We start from the raw sequence: 20879 nt of genomic DNA, 5'->3' as shown, positions 1-20879 counted from the left end.
TTCAGGAGGAAAGAAAAAAAAGATGGGAGGAGGGAATAAAAGACAGAATGAGAAAGGTGTCAAAGAAAAAAGTGAAGACGTGACATGGAAGATGGGAGACGTGACCTAAAATAGGTAAGGGGTAGAGGATAAAGAGAAGAGACCAGACCGCTTCACAAGGACTTTTTCAACTCCTTCAACCTTACAACTCGAACTCTAGCAACGAGATCTCCTCATAAAATAGAATTTCGATCTCTATTATATAATGATGATGAGAGATTATGAGAAACTGTAAAATAAACACATTATAACATATTCGTCTTCCCAAACGACTCGTGGACGTAGGCTCAATATTGAACTACGTAAATATGTGTGTCTCTCTCTTCTTTATTTTTTCTGCATTTATTTTCTGTTCGCTGTCATGGATGTACGCACCGATTTCATATAACTGCATTGGACTATTGCCAAGGGCTCCAAACCACACCAATCGAAGTCCGAACAGTCTCAACGGGCTGTGAATTATTCTTTTTTCCTTCTAACTTGTTGCACTATTTTTAGGCATTAACACCGAGCCACCAATTCACATGGCTTAACAACTAAACAAACAAAGCCGGAATCTGCCATCGCCACTACGCGAGTTTTTCTTTCAAGTTTTCAACTAACTCAGAATTGTAGTTGCAAGTTACTTAAAAGTCTTAACTTTGCTTAGAATTACAAACACCCAAAAGTACACCAGTATGTACCAGAACATTGAAAAAGCCGATGCCATGAATAATTAAAGGATCAGGTTTGCCAAATTCCTTAAAAGTGATTAATTTTATGTACGTGGTGGTCCTTGGTACGAGATTTTCAGAGGTGAAGATCAAAAGACTATGGGAGCTTGCGAAACACTCTTGGGCATTCACTGCATTAGGTCCAAATACGAATATGAAGGGAACATTCGACGACCCAGGATCTTCTGCAAAGTCCATGTTTCTGTAAAGTAATGTTGCTAGCTGTTCTACTATTTTATCTCCCACTAGATCTCTGAGAACTTCGAGAATCTACTCAGGAACAAGGGAAAAAAGAAAATGAATGAAAATGAGATACCACTTTTCGGGAGATCTCCACGTTTGGACACTGAAAATATTTTATCTTATTTTATTATTATAATTTTTTTAAATTTTTACGTAAAATATAATAAATAATTCAAAATTTTCAAATAGCAAAACAATAATAATATTAAAAAATAATATTTTAATAATATTTTATTTAATTTTTAATTTTTAATTTTTATATAAAATTATATCATCTCATCTCACTATATAAACCGCACCTCCTCATAAAAAGATAAAAGATAGACCAAATCAAACCCCATGTGCAGCATGCAGCTGGCCATAGTCATACTTGACACGGCATGGCCAATGAGTCTGGAATATTTCCTAATAAGCATCGATAGATATATAGCTCTCGTGCTCTTGTCCCTCACATAGACATTGGATGTGAAGAATCCAGGCACCCCATGTGAGCATGCATACACCAGATTAATTAGAAAAAAAAAAAAAATGAAGAGTTTTTCTTAACTCAGGCTTCAGTTACCAACTTACCTGGCAATACTTCAAATGCTATCTGCAGATTTTTAAGAACTTCTTAGATCCTTTTTACACTTCATTTAGCTTTCCACGTGAGTAATAAACAAAAGAGTAATATTAGATACAGTCATGAGTTGTGTAAACGTCGTGTAATTTTTTTAAAAAATAATAAGGTTCACTATTAAAAAATTAATTTTTTCATATATATTTCATATTTTTTTTTATTTTTTTCAGAAAAGTTGCACGGCGCTCGCGCATAGACTCTATGAGTGCAAATATCATTTATCTAAAAAAAGCAAAAACCATACCGTTGAAGGTGTCAATTGCTTGATCATATTGACAGCGACATGAATAAATCAAAGAAAGATTAGTGTTTCAGCACTTGGATATGGTGCAAGCTTCATGCATTATACAGGGTTCGAGCAACCATATCTATACAGATTGAAGTTGTCTGCATTGACCAATCGTGATATTCGGAAAGGATATAGCTTCGGATACAAATCTTAAAGAGTATCCAGCCCTCGTTATATGATCCAAATATAAAGTATGGTTCGATTCATTTTCTTTTGCAACTCATTTGGTAAATTAAAGAGAGTTATTATTAACCTAACCTGACCATTAATATCTGATTAGTTGGATAAGCTGCTCTGGTGTTGCTTTTTCCCATCCTGGCCCCAAAACTCGACATGTGTATTTAGACAAACTGATCAGTATTCCCCTGCTGGTTTTAGACTTTTAGTAATGAGATGGGAAAGCTGTGGTGATCTAGTCACCCCACGAGTTTTCAATTGGGAAAATGCTGGAGCTCCCGCTGGGCTCCCGCTGGGAGCTACCGCTGGAGTATTTTTTAATTTTTTTTTTATATAGATATTTTTAATAATTTTAAATATTTTTAAAAAATAAAAAATTTTATAATATTATTAAATAATACTTGCTTAATCATGAAATAAAATATAAAATATTTTTTTATAATTTTTTATTTTACTTCGTGATTAAAGAAGTATTTTTTAATAATTTTTTTTTTTACTTTTTGATTAAGAAAGTATTTTTAATAATATTCTAAATTTATTTTATTTTTTAAAAAATATTAAAAAAAATTATATAAAAAACAACTTAAAAAAAAACACATACAATATATGGGCTGCAGCACGATCCTTTCAATTGTAGTTATGGGAGTGATTCATTTGGTTGCAAAAGGCTGTGAATTCTGTATATGGTCAGTATGATTAGTTGATTTGCCAAAAAAAAAAAAAATCCACAAAGGAAGCCTGTGGAAGTAATTATGAATTAATTTGTGCATCAGCTCAGCACACTCAACACATTGAGTGAAAAAAAATATATATATGTGAGGTGTGCTGCGGCTTTCGGCTAATGTGCAGCAAACCTCAGTAATTATATTATATTGCTTAAACTCTAGTACAAGTTTTTTTTCTTTGTTTTTAGAAAGTGGAAAATATTATCATGAACCAAAAAGAATAATTTGTGATGAGCACTACTGGCTTCAGTTTCATAATACCTGAGAATACATTACTATAATTTATTATTTTTTACTTTTTTTTTTTTATTATTCATTATTATTTAATATTTTATCGTTATTTTTCACTACTATTTACAAAATACACGAGAATATCTCACTACCCAAATGCAAAAATCAATGTTTGACCCAAAGGGGAACAAACTTTACAAGATCATCCATCAACAATCGATTATTTTTTTAAAATTTGGGAGGGGACGGGGGGGACCAATGAGCTGTAGATGACCATGGTTAGACACCCATAATACGCTACTGACAGCACTGAAGAGAAGATTATGCACTAAGATCATGTTTGGTATACATAAATTACCTTATCAACGTAGGGTACCTTGTCTTAAATAACTGAATAAAATTAAAAAAGAAGCCAAGTATTCTCTCTTTCTCCCTGTATAGCTGATCAAGCAAGGTAGAATCCAACCAAACCAACGTCCCACCTCAGAATTGAGGTTACGTTGCCGGGACACTGTTCCCAGAGCCAAATCTCGTGCCTTGTCTGGGTTAAGCAGGCCTCCTTTTTTCATGCTTGCCTTTGCCACTTTTCTAATTAATCCTCTTCGATTCTGCACTCCATCCCATCTCACTAACATCGGTAGGAGCATTACTATATTGTAATTCCATTATATTACTGGTTTAAACCCACGTTCACGCCCCCTCTTCTTCACAGAAAACTATGCTGCTGAGGCTGCAAATCCCTCAGTTTTCGAACCTGACCATGTTCATTCCCTTCAATTTTCAAAGCCCGGTCAACCATCTCCTGCTAAGCTTTGTGGTTGTATATATACTTTACCCCCTCTACCCCACACGTCTCCTCAAGCTCTGTTGTGAGCTCTTTCTTTTTCTTTCTTTCTTTCTTTCTCTTTGCATAAACTAAAGAGAATGATGGCATCAGCCATGGTAGAACTCCAGCAATACAACACGTGTGGAGCCAAGGTCTCTGCAAAGAGAAAGGGGAATGGCTTCAGCAGAAAGTGTGCTTCGTTGGTGAAGGAGCAACGTGCTCGTATATATATCCTGCGCCGCTGTGCCACCATGCTCCTTTGCTGGTATATTCAAGGAGATGACTAGCGCCCCTATTCTCTCCAGTTCATCTATAAATAAATCACCCTCTATCTCTCTCAGTCCACATCCTGTTTTTATTTTTTTCAATCCCAAGTAGATTACATCTCTTCCTTCATTAGACTTTGTCATTTGTGCCAGTCCGGTTTGGTTTTATGGGGTATGGTGTGGTTTCTATGGCTTCCTCTCACAGTTCAGTGCTTTTCTTTTTGACCCAATTGGAAATTCCTTGGGTTTTGAGGCACAGGAGAGATGAATCTGTAGCCACGCTCATTCTTTTTCACCATCGGATTATCAAGATTCAACTTTGATGAAGTTGACATGAAGGGTCTTTTTATGTTATATATAACGTTGTTCGGCTAAAGCTGATGTTGGAAGGTTTGATTGTAACACACTATCCATTGTCCTTTTTCTTTCTTTGGAAGCAGCGTAAAGAAAATGTTTTAGATCCATGAAAATGGAGGGAACACTTGACATGTTGTAATAGCAAAGTTGTAATCGTGGGTAATTATATATACCAACATATTTACCATGTCGTGACATGTTCTTGGATTCTCAGTTGCTTTTCATTTAACTAGTTTTTATCATTTTTTGAGTGTGTGCTTGTGTGAGAGATGCATAATGCATTCGCTAGTTGACGGGTAATGGCGAAATCTAGAGCTTGTACTGAATCACACAGCCTCTTTAATTGCACTTTGTGTGGAGTTTACAGAGGAAAGGAATTTGAAACAAAGAGCATGAATTAAGATGGAATGGAAGTATTTCTTCTTTGGAAGAAGAAAGACTTCTGCTATGTGCATGGTCCGTTTACCCGTGCACCAAGCAATTTTTCCCTCAGAAATACAAGTGATAAACACCCTTCCCAGTGCTGGAGATTTGACAGAAACGTCAATCAATTTCACATACAAATTACAGGATCCAGTGAAACAAGGTAACTGTCCTAATACGAGGCGAGACTGTTTTATTCAATTAGCATGGTAAATAAAACACAAATTTCTCATGTCCGCATAGATCTAGTAGGATCTTAAGAAGATGGTTCCAACTACATACTTCATTGGAGAACCTGCACTGCTGTTCAGGAATGCATTGAAACTATGATTACGATCAAGAAACATAAAACAAATTCCCAACATTAAGAAAGAGGGGTGCTTCTCATCTTGTCCATGCTTGAATATTGAAGACAAAATATCTACACTATTGCAGATCTTTGGATGGTCTAGATAACTAGAAAACAGAGTAATTGACAGATTCCAATTGAAAGAGTCATACCCAACAGATTGACAAGTTTAAACATGAGCAACCTCAGAGACCTTTTATCATTTTTAGTCCAATTGGGGTATCAAAATTTGTTCTAAAACAATTATTTACATGACAGGTTATGAGCAAAGCAGTAAAACTCTACATTTAGGTACAACCAGATAGGCAAGTGATTACCTTTATAACATAGGTCATCGATCCCTAGTTAGAGGTTCCTAAGGACTGAATCACTTAATCTCATCTTCAAAGCAACATAATGGGACAAAAGATGTTTGAAAGGTAAAGTGGCATAAAATCTGCTTTAATAGCTGCAATTTTGTTACAAGTATACATATCTTTTCAAAAGATGTGTCGAAGGAATTGTACACTACTCCTTATTCTGGTCTAGGGGGGTTGCCCCTACATTCTTCAGCCAATCGACAACTTCCTGGATGGTTGGTCTCTTGAAAGGATTCTGGCTGATGCACATGCAGGCCACATCAAGGACCTGCAGCATCTCCTCCTCAAAGCCCTTCCCTATAAGGAGAGGGTCGAAGATTTGGTCTTGTTTGCCTTCACTTCTCAGTTGCTGCACCCAGACAACCAACTCCCTGGACATCTTCGGTTTGAATACCTCCATAGGCCTCTTCCCAGTGAGTAGCTCAAGCATAACAACCCCAAAACTGTACATGTCTCCCCTCAAAGTGGCTGCCCATGATTGCCCGTACTCAGGGGGAATGTACCCCAAGGTACCAACAAGCTCAGTTGTAACATGAGTCTGATACGGATTAATCAATCGGGACAATCCGAAATCTGCAACATGTGCTTCAAACTTGTCATCAAGGAGGATGTTGCTGGACTTGATGTCACGATGCACAATGTGTGGCTCGCATATCTGGTGCATGTAAGCCACCCCGCAGCTTGCTCCCTGTGCAATTTTCAGTCGAGTTGGCCAATCTAGTTGAGATGCACCATCGGCCTTCTCATGCAACCAGTAATCCAGACTTCCATTCTCCATGTAGGAATACATTAGTAGCCGAGAGCCCTCATGCATGCTATAACCTTGCAAGGCAACCAGGTTCTGGTGTTGGGCTGTGGACAGAGCCTCTACCTCTGCTTTGAATTCCCTTTCCATCAGTCCCAAATCTCCTGAGAGTTTTTTAATAGCCAACCTGCTGCCATTTGTCAATGTTGCTTTATAAACCAAACCAAAACCCCCACAGCCTATGATGTTAGCCTGACTAAAATTTTCTGTGGCATTCAAGATTTCAGATATAGTGAGATCCTTGATTCCATTATCATTGTTTGGGAACAATACTACCATGCTGGTATCCTTGTCAATCCCAAGAGGAACCAGTGGATTGGAGTTGCTAGAAATTGACTCAGAATCAATCTTGTCAGTGTCCGCTCTTGGAATGACCCTCCTCTTAGACAATATCCACATTGCTAGCACGGTGAAAATAAAACCAGTTCCCAAAAAGACCACAAGGACTCCAATAATAAGCCTTTTGTTTGAACCTTTATGAGTTTCAACTCTTTGTGAACTAGGGCAAGTACGCTGCAGGATTGTGCCACACAACCGTGGATTCCCGGCAAAACTGGAAGCGGGAAAAGTGTCAAACTGACTTCCCATCGGTATTGGTCCTTGAAGATCATTGTTTGCAACACTGAACCAAGATAAGAAATTTAGACCTTTAAGTGAAGCAGGGATTTGGCCAGATAGGTGGTTTGAGGAGAGATCCAACCTCTCCAAGTTTTTGAGGTTAGAAACTTGATCTGGAATATTGCCAGAGAAGTTGTTGTCATTGAGATGCAACACATGAAGAACCTTCAATTGCCCAATCTGAGAAGGGATATTGCCACTAAGGCTGTTGTTATTCAGGTAAATAGCTGGAGGAATGCTGGAAAGCTGATTGTACTGTTGCTTGCTAGCATTGTTGGGCATAACAAAGACTGGCAATTCCAGATGAGTCTGGCCCATTTGAAAGTTTTCATAAGCCTGTTGTGACAAAAGCGCTGGCAGTTGGCAGAGCTCCACGGGAAATTCTCCTGTGAGGAGGTTAGCAGACAAGTCTATGTAGAAAAGCATAGGCAGACTACCCAACCAAGCAGGAACTGAACCTCCGAACCTATTAACAGACAAGTCCAAGACCTGAAGTTTCTTAAGCTTAGCAAGCCAGTTGGGCACTTCACCAGGGAAACCGCAACCACCCAAAGCTAAAATTTGGATATTTTGGAATCCCTCTGGATCCAATGTGTCATCATCACCTGGCATTAGTTCACCATAGAAATTTTTGGAGACTAAAAGAGTACTGAGGTTCTTGCAGGCCATCAGATTCCTGATTGCCCCGGTGAAGTTTGTCAGCGTGTTGTTAGAAACAGAGAGGAAAACGAGAGATTGCAGCGCAACTATGTCGGGCAGTATCTGCCCTGTGAGGTTATTAGTGGCCATTCTAACAGCTTTTAGTGATTTGCAAGAGTAAAGGCTTGGAGGGAAGTTACCGGTGAACTGGTTGTTGCCGAGGTCAAGGGTATTGAGGCTGACAAGAGGGGAGAAGTCGAAGGCAGCGAGATCTCCCACCAATTGGTTCACCCGTAAATTCAATGTGATGAGATTGCTGCAATCCGAAAGAGATGGGGGCAGAGAACCAGTGAGCTTGTTGATGTGAAGAAGCAGGTGTTCCATGTTGGAGAGCTTGCCAATATCCCTGGGTATGGGGCCTTGCAATTGGTTAGAGTATAGTTCGAGGATTTTGAGGTTAGTGAGGCGAAGGATACCATGGCCAATAGTTCCGGAGAGATTATTAGCAGGTATCGAGATTTCTTCGAGTGCCGCAGCATCGTAAATGTCAGGTGGAAGGGGTCCCGAGAGATCGTTGTAACCGGCTCGGAAAATCTTCAGCACGGAACATAATCCAAGCCCACGGACAATTTGACCACTGAATTGATTGGAGGAGAAATCCAAGAACCTGACCGAGTTGCGTGAAGAGTTACTAACACCGAAGGTAGAGGTGGGAATAGAGCCCGTGAAGCTGTTGTTACTCACGTTGAAACTTGTCAAATTATCCGCTGCTACCGCCAGGTTGAAAAATGCAGACGGGATTGCCCCAGAGAACCGATTGCTAGATAAATCCAAAACCTGGAAGGCACCACTGCTGAAGGACGCGGAGGATGATGCGAATTCGCCGGACAGACGGTTATAGCTCAAATCAAGGATACGGAGCCGAATCGGGGACGAGAACAATCCGGAAGGAACAGAACCGATGAGGCTATTTCGGGAAAGATTGAGGTGGGTGAGATAGCTAAGGTTCGTGATAGATGGGGAGATGGTGCCGGCGAGGGCTCTGGAGGGTAACAAAAGATGGGTGACCCGAAGATCACCTTTGTCATCGATAGGCTTGCAAGATATCCCTTCCCAGTCGCAGCAATCGGCGGAAGAACTCCAGTTGAGAGGAGAGGAAGCGGAAGAAACGTTGTGGGAGAAGGAGAGGAGAGAGTCACGATCGAGGGGGTTGCAGGCAGCTGCGGCAGCAGAAACAGAGGAAGACAGAAGAATCAGAACCGTAAACAGTCTGACAAACATCGCGGATAAGCAGGAGCCAGGGGAATCTCTACTGTTGTACTCTCCCTTCCCTTGTCACCGGGACGACAAGACAATAGGAGGAATAAGAAGAAGACAGGACAAGAGTGGTGGCACCTGTACCATGTAAATGGACATATCAGCGTTTACCTTTTGGGGACTAAAGCTCGAACATCATTGGGGGATAGCAGTACTACTGAAAACCCATTGACCCTTGATGGGAGGAAGGCAATGAGGGAGCGACGTTGACAAGTATGGTTTTTTTTTTTTCTTTGGTTGGAGATAAAATAAATAAAAGGCAGCTCTGGTGGGGGTTTTCTCTTTCCCCATCAAAATTTCTCATCTTTTTTTTCAGCGTTTACTTTTTGGGGCTGCTGGTACTCAAGTACTGGTTAGACTTTTCCTAATGATCATCATCATCATCGTTGATTAGTATATACAAAAGGAGCATAACGTGTTGAGCAGATATGCACCAGAGAAAAAGACACCCAAACCTGAGCTACTTGCCATTTTTTTGCTTTGGGGGGATCATGCCAAGCAGTTTGCAGAGTCTACAAACGAGAAAATGACTTATTTTATTGGGTAGATCAAGAAAATGAGATACACAAAGTTTTTTTTTTTTTTTTTTTTAAGGGAATAAATAAAGTTGTGTTCTTTATATATATACGACAGTAGTGCAGACGAACACAAAAGAGAGAATAGTAGGTACCGGAGAATGAATCGGAAGGTGATCGGGCCGACAGAGCAGGCGACGAGACGGAGAACAATCAAACTTGGAAAATGATACAATTACTACCTTCTTACTACTCATTTACTACTTTTTTTATATTTAATTTTTTTTATAATTTTTTATTTTATTTAATAGTTAAGGAAGTGATAATTAGTAAATTTATATATTTTTTTAATTTTTTCTTAATGATTAAGGATGTTAAAAAAATACTTAAAATAAAATAGTAAAAAAATAAATACATTACAAGTAGTAGATGGGTAGTAAATAGGTAGTAAGCCTATCACTACCCATCAAACTTATCTCGTCTTATATAATAATTATAATATTTTTAAACTTTTATACAATATATAATAAATAATTTAATTTTTTTATATTTTAAAATAAAAATTATATAAAAAATTATATTATAATAATATTTTATTTAATCTTTAACAAAATATCTCATTTTATTTTACGAAAGAATATAAACAAAAAGATAAATGTTTGCAAGTTTAGCAGGGAAGAAATAAAAATACATCTAATGATTAAGACTAAAGTCTAATATTATTTGTTTGTGTTAAACATAATTTCTATAAAAAGTGTTAAGAACGATGAGAGAAAAATAAAATAAAAGGCACGAAAAACAGTGTACATAGTTCGACAATGAATCTATATTTACAGAAGTGTAGAAATATTTACAAAAAGACCCCTCAAAGAGACGTACTAACTAATATTTTATGAAGGGAATTCTTTTGAGTTCCTACGTACCATCTAATATTCTATGTATTATAGCACACAATTGCACCCAAATGAGCTCCTTATGTTTCTGTGAATAAATATACTTTCGTCACGCCACTAATTAAAAGTCTAATGTCGTAAGGTTCATTGTCATCATCAAGTAAGATGAACAAACTCATCTGCAAGTTGGACGATTTATAAATTAAGTTCTCATGTAATTATCTCTTCAAATCATTTTTTACCCAATTCACAAAGAGTTATAAATATAAAAATTCTATATGCAATTATTTTTGCATACTTCATTCTACTGATTTGATTGACTGCGTATTTTTTTAATATAAAATAATTATTTTGACCAATCAAATTAATATAATGCGTAAAAAAATATATAAAAATGCCTATATATAACATAACTCTCTTAAAAATAATACTCTTATAATATTTAATAGTCCCTGTGGAAAGTGTGAAAGAAAAAAAAGTAAATGCCAACATGTAATTATTCGGGCAAAGAATTTTAAAAGACCTCGAGATGGCTGAGAAAACGATGAGGGGGTTTGAGGAAGAAATGGTATGGGGAAATGCTATGCATCAGCCCCACACTAGCACACACTTCACATCACTTTTTTTTTTTTTTTTTTTTTACACTCAATAGGTTGAGTGTGTGCTGGTGTGGGGCGGATGCAAATATTTTTCCAAATAAAAAACATCACGTCGTCACAAAATAAGAGTCATGTTTAGTCCCTTTTTTTTACATTCTCAACATAATAACAAAAAATATTAGTGTTTTGATTTATATATATATATATATATATATATATATATATAGAGTAATGTCAGGTACAAATTCTAAAAGAAAGTTTTGGGCATGCATGCCTTTCGTAAAAAAGTGAATCACATCGTAACAAAGTGAATTTCTCACATTTATATATATATATATATCCAAAGAGAGACAGCAGGCAATGAAGAAGGAACCCAGAAGTCCAGATTTGTTTGTAAGATATGGCAAAAAGGATCACAAAGGTGTTTGTTTGGTACTCGAAACTGATAAGGACTAAGCAGCAGCAATGACACTAGGAATGTACACACGGCTTCCATACTCGGGAGATTATGACATTGGTATCGTCATTTGCAACTCTTTATCATCTGCTTTATGTCTTTTACCAATAAGGGAGATGGAAACTGAATCCTCAAACCCATTTCCACCATGGGATGCAAATCCACCTTACAAAACCTACCAAATCTTATTTCCTCATTCTACATCGTTGGCAGTTGGGTTCCTAAACAAATATCATCATGCCTAACGCACTCTCTCTCTCCCTTATCTCTCAAACTTCAGAATCAATAAATAAGAGAGCGAGAGAGAGAGAGAGCAAAAATAAAAAAAACTAATGATATGCAACTTTGTGCAACTTTTAGTGATAGTGTTAAAAGCTGGCCCATGTGTCTGAAAAAGGTGGAGAATATGTGCAACCTGTCCTTTCATAAACTGAGACTCGTGCACTAAAATAAACAAACACAACAGTGTTTGATGGCTTCAGCAGTGAAAAAAAATGATCTTATAACCAGAGAACAGCCCAAAATGAAAATTTCTAAAGAAGGATGATCAGCAAATGAAACGCGTTGCATACTATCTGATTGGATGTTTGATGCGTCTGTGATGCCAATCTTCTCAGATTTTTAGTGCTGCACCAAGAAAAAACGTTGCAGAAATGTGTTGCAATAAGCCAAACATTCAATCTGAAGCCTGGGCTGCTATTTGCTGGAGCATCTTAAAGTTCCACTCAGTGTAGCACCTTGTATACTGATAATGTTAAACATTTAAGCTGGGACCAAACAGAGTAGTAGTAAACTAAACATGCCTAAAACCCTGGTCTTAAATACCTTACCATCTCTAACGCTATCATCTACTATCTTTAATTGAGCTTGAGACCTTAGAAGGTATCGGTTCTCTATATTTTATTTTATAAGTAACAAATGATTTAACTGATAGAACATAGTAAGGCATAGTCCATATACACCGGATGTGTACAAAAGACACCTTATCTGTGATTGACAAATGATACAAGAAAATCGTGGACATGAAATCTATACAAATTGACCATTTAAGTGTTAAAGAAGAAGATTCTAAGCTCATCCGTTGTCGAATATCCAATATTTAGTATATGTGACTGCTCATACAATAATTCCTTCTACAAAAGAGACAAGATAAAACAGTAGCGAGATCCAAGGATTTTCATCCTTCAAAATCAAAGGCTATCCTCTATGCTGCAGCATCTGAAACCTCATGCAAAAGGTAATGACTAATGACATAGATGCCCATAAATGGTAAAATCCATTTGTTGCATTATCAAGAATTGGCCAAAAATTGATCCAACCGTGGGTAGCCCAAGTGGTAAGGGTGAACTTGTGTGCATGAGCCCCACGTCCCAGGTTCGATTCACCCTGGAATCAAACTGCGATTTAAGTAGGTCATGGCGATGACTTTTTGTGTTAGTCTCCCCGGGAGTTTAGGTTCCATGGGTGAGTCCTAAGGAATCAAGGACTCTGCCATGGGGTGGTTCTCCGTCATTAAAAAAAAAAGGGCCAAAAATTACTATTTTCCAGTGTGTATTAAAATAACCATGATCACATTTGCAGGATCTCAAATCCGTAACTACACCGATGAAGAGGAAAATATAATAGAATCTAGTTTACCCATGAAATTTCTTGACGCCTAAATTCAAGCATAGGCATTATTTTTCTCACAGTTCAGACTACACACACCTAAAACCATGTTGCCAAATTTCCATCATCAGTACATTTGCGTGCTGTTTGATAAAATAAAACCCATTCAAGATGCCACTTCAGTCCATAAAAACAAACAAACAGATACATTGATAACATGATTTATAGTCAGAGAACCAGTCAGAGGGTTCTAATAGAAATTTAGGTGAAATTAATTGGAAAAGAGTCAATGCAGACATGGACTGATATTGCTGCACAATCCTTGAAGAGGGTCAGACCAATATGATCTTGAAAAGACGGAAAATATCCAATTAGCATGTTGTTCAAAAAAAAAAAAGCTTTGGAGCAGACAACGAAGCTCCACAGACACAGGCGATAAGACACACCCATTTATAAAATTTAAAATTTTATTCTACAATTGGCCAGGAAATTCTTGCTTCTCCTAAGAATCAACAGCCCCATCTGTGTGTGTGACAAAAATAGTCGTCAAAAATCAAGAGAACGCATAAAAACAAAGCAATCATGAAAATGTGAAAACCGCCTAGCAAGATGAAAACGTGAACAGACCCAATTGAAATAATGTGTGGGGATATGTGAGAGAGAGAACACCTTTGCCTTTTCTCTGTTCTCACTTCTCAACCATAATGGTAGACAAAAGAGGGATTCATGCTTTAAATATCACAAAAGAAAATCTAATCTACATATTAGTTGAAAGAAAAGCTAAAAGCTAGCAACAATCTTAACCGAAAATGGAAAAGATTCAGCAACCCTCCAAATACCCAACATTCCCTATAACCAATTCTTACACTAACAATAATCTGAGTATAATAGAAAGGCATTAAAAAAACGATAAAAACTTGGGCTCCTCCGTTAGAGATGAAGATTTTTCTTTTCAACCAAACGTTATCAAAGACAAATGATCATGATCAAGATTGAGATTGCTTGACTGAAACTAGAAACATATCCAGTTCTCCCCCCAGTTTCTGCCCCTAAAAATCAAACTTACCCATCTTATCAAAATTACACGAAATCATCATCATTCTTGAAGGGGAAAAGAAAAGAAAAGAAAAACATATGAAAGAAAAAGACTAGGAAGAAAGCGGGCGTGGAGGAGGTAAAAGTTGATGGAGATTCCGATGAACCTGGCTCTGGGTGTGATTGTTGTTCACAATGAAAGGATGCTTCAACAACTGCGAGGCGCTCCAGCGGCGACTCGGCTCCCTCTGCAAACAACAGGCAATGAAGTGCCGAAACTCTCTGGAAGCGGTGGGCGGGGCCTCTGGCGGTTGGGACATACAAATGGCGACCATCAAGCTGGCCCAATCGCCCTGCCTCTCCACCGCGAAGGGGAATCTACCCACATAGAATTCCAGGATGCTCACCCCCAAGCTCCATATATCACCGGCGTAGCCATCGTATCTACCGTGGTTTAGATCCGTGTTAATCCTCTCGGGGCTCATGTACGCAATGGTGCCCACCGAGGAGTTGCAGGGGTCCATGGTCTGCTCAAGAATCCTGCCGACTCCGAAATCAGCGATCTTGACCTGGTTTCGGGCGTTGATGAGGAGATTGGAGGGCTTGATGTCGCGATGGACGATGTGGCGGCGGTGTAAGTAGGCGAGCCCGGAGAGGATCTGGCGGGCATGATCCGCGAGGTCGGGCTCGCGAGGGATGTGTTTCCCCTCGAGGGAGCCGCCGTCCATGAATTCGAGGAGGACCTGGATCTCGCCGTTGTGGTCGAACATGTCATGGCACTTGACGACGTTGGGGTTGTCGACGTCACGGAGGATCTCGATCTCGCGGCAGATCTGGCGGCGCACTGAGTCATCGTGGGTGCCGTAGATGACCTTGAGGGCATAGAGGCGTCCCGTGGGGCGGTGGATCACCTTGTATACGGTGCCTCCGCTGCCGCTCCCGATACGGTTGGCTCGCTCGAGCTCGGAGAAGTTGATCACGTTGCGGCCGTTTGGATTACAGGACGAGGAAGCGGAGGAGGAGGAAGAGTTTGGGGCGGAGGATGGGGGAAGAGGGAGAGGGACGGCTAGAGATGCGTCTCGCTGTGGGAGAGGTAGGGTTAGGTCCTGCCGCCTACGTGCCCGTAGCCCTCTATTGCTGCCCGCTGCCAGTGGGGGTTGAACCGGTTTCATGGTTATGCCGTAGTCGTCTGGCACGCCAATTTCCTTTTCAGCGATTTCTTCTTTGAGTTAAATTGAATAGAACAGAATCTCGATACAAATAGGAAGAGCAACTACTCGTAAAGAACAGAATCTAATGGGTTTGTTGTCGCCCTTCTTCGTCTTCTTCTTCTTCTTATCGTACTAGAGCAGGAGGACCAAGAACAACCGGCTGGGTTGTTTGATTCGTTGTAAACAATTCATGGAGGGAGAGAAGAAAAGAGAAAGATGGAGACTTTCAGAGAGAGAGAGAGAAGGTTCTGCGAAGAGAGGGAAGAAGAAAAAGAAGAGGCTCTGAAAAAGAAAGGGAGAATATGTGTTTGGATGTGTAATCCTTCTAAATATTTTTTTCTTTTTCTTTTTTTTAAATATTTATTTTGCAATAATATTCTAATCAAAGAAAGCGAGGTTGAGAGATGTTGCCATCAAAAGAGGGAATCAAGATTTTGAAAGGGGCGAAGAGGGTTCACGCGCCTTTTTCAGCGAGTATCACACAAACGCCAATCAGATTGGAGTGGGCCCCCTCTTAACAATATTAATTTAAGCCTATTCCATACGCAGTTATTAGCAACAATTCGTTCTTCATTGTCAAATTTGCAGTTATTAATACGCAGTTATTAATTTATGAGCATTGCTATTCATAAGCCTATACACCACACACCAAAAATTTTTTTATTTTTTTTAAATTTTTTTAAAGTTTTTTTTGATTTTATTATTCTTAAAATAATTAAATTATTCTATTTATAATCCATATACCACACATTTAATAAGAGAATAAAATTAAAAAAATCATAAAAAGGTTGGTGTGTGGTGTATGAGGCTTAAGAATATAATTTTTCTTAATTTATATATTTCTGTAAAAAATAATGAAATATATAAATTCTAAGAGCACTAGCATTGGACTCATCAAATGAGTCCAATCTTTAAAATTTGATGATTTTGGTTTTAAAATCCAGGCATTGGATTCACCATATGCTCAAATGTCAAGCTTTTAGCTACAGTACTCACTATTCACACTCTATAACTATTATTTTATTTATTTAAATTATTATTTCCTAATTTTGAGCCACAATATATTTAAGTTAGAAAATAATAATTTAAATATTAAATTAAATTATTAATTAACATATAGTTAGTGTAATTGTCAAATATGAAAAAAATAAATTAAAAATATTATTATTAACGAAATAATATTATATTATTATTTTGATGAATCTAATGGTTAATCCAATGTGGGATTATGGATAGAGAGGTTTTGGATTTATGAAAAATATGTACTTTTCATCAAATTTTGAAAATAAAAATGATGAATCTAATGCTAATACTCTAAATCTACAAATCGCCAATGTTGTTTTTGTAAAAAATTAGATTCTATCGTATTAAAGTGTTAAAATTTACTCTCTTTTTTTTATGAGATTTATATTTTTATAAAAGTTCTGTGCGAGAATTGTACATTTAAAATTTATCTATAACATTACTATTCTATCAAAATCTTTAAAAGATATCAATTTATTTATAAGTAATGCTAAATAAGTTTTAAAATATGCAAATCCCGAACATTCTTATTGAAAAAGTTTGATATTTTTTTCAATAGAAAATACACAAAATTTACATATTGTAATTATAAATATCATTCTTTTATTTAATTTTTGATCATTTGACAATCATCTAAACTAAAAATAAGCATCAAAGTAAGGACAACGCGTGCTAACATAAAATCTACAAGTTAAGAAGTAAGTACATCAAATCAATCATAGCCTTTCAAGTCGATGCCACTCTCAAAATACACACCACGCCACAATCTTTTGCACAATTATTTGCCCCTTCCCCCCAACACTTCAAAAATCTACTACTCAATATCAACCTTGTGAAGAGTCGAGCCCTTTTTAGATTTAAATATGGTTTTATTTTATTATTATAATTTTTTAAAATTTTTACATAAAATATAATAAATAATTTAATATTTTTAAATTTTAAAATAATAATAATATAATTAAAAATAATATTTTATTCAACTCATTTAAAACTATCTCATCTCATCTTACTATTTAAACCAACTCTCAAATAATCGAGATTTGGACTCAATATTTGAGGAAGAGATGGGTTTAAATAAATTATGTTTTGATTTTTTTGTTCTATGACTGTGGGCTTGCCACTCCATCAAACCAGTCCAAGTCCAACCTGGGCCCAAAATACTTCTTATTGAGCCATAAAGTAGGCCTAGAAATTTATATGAATTTGCAAGCCCCCCCATCAGGCCTTGACGTAGAGGATTCTTGCCTTACTCTATAACGTCTAACGGTATTTAACTGAATTTTTAACCAAAATTTTTCGCCAATCCTTCCTACCACTTCTGCAAGTCCTTCCTCTGTTTCTCTCGCGCTTCACAAGAAACACAAGGAAAATTCCCTCTCCTTCAAGAAACACCAAGAAAACACAATAATGGCTAGACCCATTTGCTTGGGGCTACAGTACTTTGCGCTCTTGATGTTCTTTGGTGCAGTTGTTTCTTTTGCTAGACCACCTCTACAACCGCCTCGACAAGGTTACTCTTGTTCTCCCTCTATATAATTTTGTCTACTCTTTTTTTTTTTTTTTTCTCGTTTGGTTTCTGAGAAATATCGGAAAAGATGAAGAAAATGCATGTGACAGACCCAGAATTGAGTTTTCATATCTTATTCTTCAGTTTTCTCGGCAACCATACAGACGGCTGTCCCGTTTATTCTTCAGTTTTCATATCTCATCCTTTGAGAAAGTCTATTATTTTCTTAAGTCGTTCATTCCGTTGGGTTGCCGAGAAAGTGCATGAAAGGGAAAGAAATTGAAATTCTCTAATCAACTGAACCTAATGCCACCATTTCGTTAACCATAGAAATTTTCCTCTTGCCCTGTTCAAGTTCTCTGTGCAAGCGTAACCTAATAGTACTTTTGTCTTAAAAACCGAGGTATTTTCTCCATCATTCATTCCTTGTGTTTAGTGGCTGAGAAAGTGCAAGAAAAGGGTGGGAACTATTATTAATCGAACTAGGCCTAACCACGATTTCTGTCTCCAATTTTCGTGCAGACCCAAGTTACCTCAAGTTTGTGTTCAATGCTACCGAACTCCCATCCGAAGACTACTATGATTACATCATCGTTGGGGGAGGCACTGCCGGATGCCCATTGGCTGCAACACTATCGCAGTCGTATAAAGTACTAGTGCTCGAGCGAGGCGGTGTTGCCCATGGAAAGCCCAATTTGATGAACCAAGAAGGTTTCTTGAACACACTCATGGAAGACAATGCATTCGACTCCCCTGCCCAAGCCTTCACATCTGAAGAAGGAGTCCTCAATGCCCGAGGTCGCGTTCTTGGTGGCAGCAGTGCGATAAATGCAGGGTTCTATAGCAGAGCAGATCAAGAGTTTTATCAGAAATCGGGTGTCCATTGGGATCTTAAAGTGGTGAACGAGTCCTATGAGTGGGTTGAGAGGGAAATAGTGTTTAGGCCAGAGCTAAGGAATTGGCAATCGGCAATTCGAGATGGGTTATTGGAAGCTGGTGTTGATCCCTATAACGGGTTTAGTTTAGATCACTTGGTGGGAACCAAGATTGGCGGTTCGACTTTTGATAGAACCGGGAGGAGACACACTGCCGCTGATCTCCTGAGGTACGCAAGACCATCCAATATTCAGGTGGCCGTGTACGCAACTGTGGAAAGAATACTACTGGCTTCAACTTCAGCGCGCACGCGTTCAAGGCTATCAGCAATCGGAGTTGTTTATCGTGATCACTTCAGGAGGTATCACCATGCGATGTTGAGCAGACATGGCGAGGTGATCCTTTCTGCCGGTGCCATTGGAAGCCCACAGCTCCTGCTGTTGAGTGGCATTGGTCCACGGCCTCATCTATCGTCTTGGGGAATCCCTGTGGCTCGTCATCTTCCCTATGTTGGGCAGTACCTTTACGATAATCCCAGAAATGGTATCTCCATTGTGGCCCCAACTCCGCTGGAGCACTCACTGATACAGGTCGTCGGCATCACTGAATCGGGGGCTTACATCGAAGCAGCTTCCAATGTCATCCCTTTTGCATCCCCCGCTCGCTCCATATTCATTCGGACACCATCCGCCCCTCTGTATCTCACTGTGGCTACTCTCATGGAAAAGATTGTTGGGCCACTTTCGAGTGGAACATTGAGACTAGCCTCAATAGATGTGAGGTTAAACCCAATTGTTCGATTCAATTACTTGAACAACCCAGTTGATCTTGAACGCTGCGTGAATGGCACACGCAAGATTGGTGCTGTGCTCAGGAGCAGGTCCTTGGAGAATTTCAAGTTTAGGAACTTGTTCGGTGGTCATGACTTTAGGTTCGTGGGACCTGCATTGCCTGTTGATCAATCCAACAGACGTATGATGGAAGATTTCTGTCGCCGGACAGTTAGTACCATATGGCACTACCACGGGGGCTGCGTTGTGGGGAAAGTGGTTGATGCTGACTTCCGGGTCATTGGCATTGATGCACTCCGAGTTGTTGATGGGTCGACGTTTGGAGTTTCGCCAGGGACAAATCCTCAGGCCACTGTACTGATGCTTGGAAGGTAAGTTAAATGTTGTAAACTTGGTGTTATTGATAAGGAAAATGCTTTGTGAAAAGGTTGACGTAAAATTAGTTGGTTTCTTTTTGCAGATATGTTGGGCTGAAGTTGATCGAAGAGCGAACGAGACGATGAAAGGACAATTGGTTGGGTTTTAGTTTTAGTTCATTTGTTCATTCAAAACAAAACTTACTGTATGGAACGAGAATTCTGTCACAGATAATTCTGTGGCATGGCATGTCACAGAGAATACTGTTTGTGCTAATTCAGATTGCTTTCGGCTGCCGAGTTGATCATGTTGCTAGATGAGAAGAAACTGGGAGAATGGATTCCACATGAATTGGGATTCCATGCATGTAGCTAGAATGTTAGAATGCCATTGAAACAATTAGATGTTCATGAAAAATATTTTCATTTTCCTTCTGTTCATAGTTGATCACTCTGAGCTCCACGAGAATCAATTCGATCCAGCTAAGAGCATTAGCATTAGTTTTATCAAATCCATTTTCAAAATTTAGCTAAAAGTACATATTTTTCATAAATCTAAAACCATTCAAGTCATAACTACATATTAAATTAATCAAAATAATAATATAATATTATCTTTTTAATAATTTTTTTATTATTTTTTCATATTTTGTAACTACACTAACCATATGTTAATTAATAATTTAGTTTTTACTTAAAATTATTGTTTCTCAACTATTATTTTTTCTCAACCTAAATTATTGGAATAAAATATTCTTTTGGCTATGAATGGTATTAGTTCAAAGATGGAGATAAGTTTACATATACTGTAACTCAAATGTCAAGCTAGCAAGTTATGACTACTCCAATGCAACAAATTTAAGAGATAAAAAGCCATAAATTTAGATGCTCTGGCATTTGGCTAAAAGGGCTTGGAAAATCAGCATTTGTTGACTGGAAAATAATAAGCTTAAAATTAGCCCATAACTAGTTTATTACTCTGCTTAAAACGAATGGTAGTTAAGTAAAATTGA

The 20879-nt window shown here is 38.1% G+C and overlaps 3 protein-coding genes across 3 annotated transcripts; 1 reads left to right on the top strand and 2 right to left on the bottom strand.

Annotated features, from left to right (window-relative positions):
• Positions 1-5460: 5460 nt before the first annotated feature.
• On the bottom strand, positions 5461-9290 carry LOC108983063 (tyrosine-sulfated glycopeptide receptor 1). The gene has a single exon (XM_018954585.2). It carries the CDS (start codon positions 8957-8959, stop codon positions 5765-5767), a length of 3195 nt encoding a protein of 1064 aa, XP_018810130.1. The 5' UTR covers positions 8960-9290; the 3' UTR covers positions 5461-5764.
• Positions 9291-13997: 4707 nt separating this feature from the next.
• LOC108983062 (mitogen-activated protein kinase kinase 5-like) lies at positions 13998-15638 on the bottom strand. The gene has a single exon (XM_018954584.2). It carries the CDS (start codon positions 15272-15274, stop codon positions 14216-14218), a length of 1059 nt encoding a protein of 352 aa, XP_018810129.1. The 5' UTR covers positions 15275-15638; the 3' UTR covers positions 13998-14215.
• A 1800-nt stretch (positions 15639-17438) lies between these two features.
• LOC108983056 ((R)-mandelonitrile lyase-like) lies at positions 17439-20013 on the top strand. Its single transcript, XM_035691552.1, has 4 exons — positions 17439-17444; positions 17693-17846; positions 18366-19881; positions 19971-20013. Exons 1-4 carry the CDS (start codon positions 17439-17441, stop codon positions 20011-20013), a joined length of 1719 nt encoding a protein of 572 aa, XP_035547445.1.
• The last annotated feature ends 866 nt before the right edge of the window (positions 20014-20879 follow it).

Source organism: Juglans regia, chromosome 7 (genome assembly GCF_001411555.2).
Source record: "Juglans regia cultivar Chandler chromosome 7, Walnut 2.0, whole genome shotgun sequence".
Lineage (NCBI taxonomy): Eukaryota > Viridiplantae > Streptophyta > Magnoliopsida > Fagales > Juglandaceae > Juglans > Juglans regia.
The sequence above is the reverse complement of the archived record's forward strand: the minus strand, read 5'-3'. Positions and strand labels throughout refer to the sequence as shown.

Coding starts and splice junctions, on each gene's coding strand:
- LOC108983063 (XM_018954585.2), bottom strand. CDS start 8,959: ATGTTTGTCAGACTGTTTACGGTTCTGATTCTTCTGTCTTCCTCTGTT.
- LOC108983062 (XM_018954584.2), bottom strand. CDS start 15,274: ATGAAACCGGTTCAACCCCCACTGGCAGCGGGCAGCAATAGAGGGCTA.
- LOC108983056 (XM_035691552.1), top strand. Junction 17,847..18,365: donor TCTACAACCGCCTCGACAAG/GTTACTCTTGTT, acceptor ATTTTCGTGCAG/ACCCAAGTTACCTCAAGTTT. Junction 19,882..19,970: donor ACTGTACTGATGCTTGGAAG/GTAAGTTAAATG, acceptor TTCTTTTTGCAG/ATATGTTGGGCTGAAGTTGA.